Source organism: Cryptomeria japonica, unplaced genomic scaffold, assembly GCF_030272615.1.
Source record: "Cryptomeria japonica unplaced genomic scaffold, Sugi_1.0 HiC_scaffold_66, whole genome shotgun sequence".
In the NCBI taxonomy this organism is placed as follows: Eukaryota; Viridiplantae; Streptophyta; class Pinopsida; order Cupressales; family Cupressaceae; genus Cryptomeria; species Cryptomeria japonica.
Window position 1 is genome coordinate 193,271 of NW_026728888.1, and position 2,458 is coordinate 195,728.

General features: G+C 37.8%; 1 protein-coding gene across 1 annotated transcript; it reads left to right on the forward strand.

Moving 5' to 3' along the window:
• Nucleotides 1–785: 785 nt before the first annotated feature.
• LOC131045885 (pathogenesis-related thaumatin-like protein 3.8) lies at nt 786–1,861 on the forward strand. Its single transcript, XM_057979549.2, has 2 exons — nt 786–927; nt 1,027–1,861. Exons 1-2 carry the CDS (start codon nt 861–863, stop codon nt 1,635–1,637), a joined length of 678 nt encoding a protein of 225 aa, XP_057835532.1. The 5' UTR covers nt 786–860; the 3' UTR covers nt 1,638–1,861.
• The last annotated feature ends 597 nt before the right edge of the window (nt 1,862–2,458 follow it).

The following is a 2,458-nucleotide window of genomic DNA, read 5'->3' on the forward strand; positions in this document are numbered from 1 at the left end:
AAATCAGAGATCAGTGCTTTGAATACAAATAAATAGATTTTGATGATGCACAAAATGTCAAGCCTGAGATAACAGAAATCTAATTGTTGATGACCATTCGAATTTTAAAAGACTCGGGCTCTCATAGGATAGTCCGGTCGTGGCTTCTTTGCTTCTACCATAGCACGTGGAGTTCTCTTCTCCGTATAAACAACTAAACTCCTCCTTCAATACTCAATGTATCCATCTATCCGAAACATACTGGAAAAAATCAGCTTTGAGCGGTCTATATTATTAAAATTAATTGTGAAATATTTTTTTTTATCAATGTTTGGAATAATATTCTGTCTCATTATCAGAATATACTGTACTGAGTCAGAATTCTTATCCATGATCTATTGTCGGAATGTAGAAAGTCAAGATTTATACTATATGTTCCAAAACGTTGATGACTCTTCGCATCTTGATTGAAAATATTTACACAGTAAAATCTAAAATCTTTCAAAGAAAAGTTTGAATGTGACCAGGGTTGCCGTAACATACATCGCTTCTCAAGCTAGGATTAGGCTTCCTTGGTAACAGTTCATATTCATTCAATCCAGGCTGTATAATGCCAACAGTTTCAGATCTTGCGCTTCTTGTAGATGTTCTGGTCGCATCTTCATATAAAACCTAGACAAATTAAAAAAAGACAAATTGGGAAAAGAAAAACTATAAAAGGACAAGAGGGCTTTCGTGTGATATACGGCTCTTAAAGTCGGGTCTTTGCTTCTTTGCTTCCTTCTTACCTTCGTAGGAGGTGGAGCTCTCTATATAAGTGACATACCCCTCCTTGTATCTTCATTCAGTCTTTGCTGTATGCGATATAGATACTACTTATAATGGCAAAAGTATCAGATCTTGCGCTTCTTCTTGTGGCTGGAATGGCCATATCTCTTTACATTCAAGGTAAGCTGTCATAGTAACATAATGCGTGTTGTATGAGGTTGAATAGTATAAACATTTCCAAGGCTAACAATAATAGTATGTGTGTATTATTTGTCACAGAGGCGAGAGCAGTTAAGTTTGATATAAAGAACCAGTGCGGGTACACAGTGTGGGCGGCGGGATTACCCGGAGGAGGGCAGCAGCTGACCCAGGGTCAGACATGGACGGTTAATTTGGCGGCGGGGACACAGTCGGCAAGATTCTGGGGTCGAACCGGCTGCTCTTTCGATGCGAGCGGCAAAGGAACCTGTCAAACCGGTGACTGCGGCGGCCAACTGAGCTGCACAGTCTCGGGAGCTGTTCCCGCCACGCTGGCCGAGTACACTCAGAGCGACCAGGACTATTACGACGTGTCGCTAGTGGACGGCTTCAATATTCCTCTTTCCATCAACCCTACCAATGCACAGTGCACTGCCCCTGCATGCAAAGCCGACGTGAACGCTGTGTGCCCTGCTGAATTGAAGGTTGCCGGCGGATGCAAGAGTGCCTGCGTTGCCTTTCAAACAGACCAGTATTGCTGCACTGGCAGCTATACCAACAGCTGTCCTGCGACAAACTACTCAATGATATTCAAGCAGCAGTGCCCTCAGGCCTACAGTTATGCCAAGGACGATACGGCCACATTCGCTTGCCCCTCCGGTACAGACTACACTATTGTATTCTGTCCCTAGATATATATAGGATTATGTTTGTGTGTGGACTAATATATTAATAAGTGTTGTCATCTTCGTATTGACACTGTGGTGTAGCCGCGTAGGCCGTTGCAACGCTCACCACTTATTATCAATAAAACATTGCTGTCATTTTACCAGTAATGAGAGAAGCGTAATTCACACGCAATACACTGTTCCGAGAGAATATTAAAAATAAATATATACTTTGATATTTTATTTTCTTTATATTTAAAAATTAGGTGTCATATATTTTCTTAAAGACTTGTTTCATAGCTAAGATATGAGATGCTTCTCCTCCTATTGTCATTAAGACAGGTTACGCCTATTACTATAATCATATGATTATTTATAAAAATTTTAACATATAAATTAATAAAAATATTGGTAAAACTATTTTGTTGAAAGAACGTAAAGTTATTTGTTTAAATGGAATATACATTCTTAATTGTATATCTTTGTATATTTTTTGTCACATAAAATTCAATAATGATAATTGTGTCTTCTATTGGATAGGGTTCTTAACGTTATACAAGATAATCTACTATAGAGGATAAAATAGTTATTGTAAAAAATGGTGTACATGCACTCCAATATTTTCACAATCAATTTGTACCTTATACTAGATGTTTAGATAGGAGTTCCTCAATTGTAAATTATTCAAAAAGGAAGGTTGCTAGTCTAACACATCTATGTGCAAGGAGCATCATTTGTATTTATTTTGGAGTTAAAAAGTGAATAATAATATTTACGCATTTTATGGGTACAAAAGAAACAATTATTTATATGCATTTTATGGCTGCATAATGAAAATATAATGT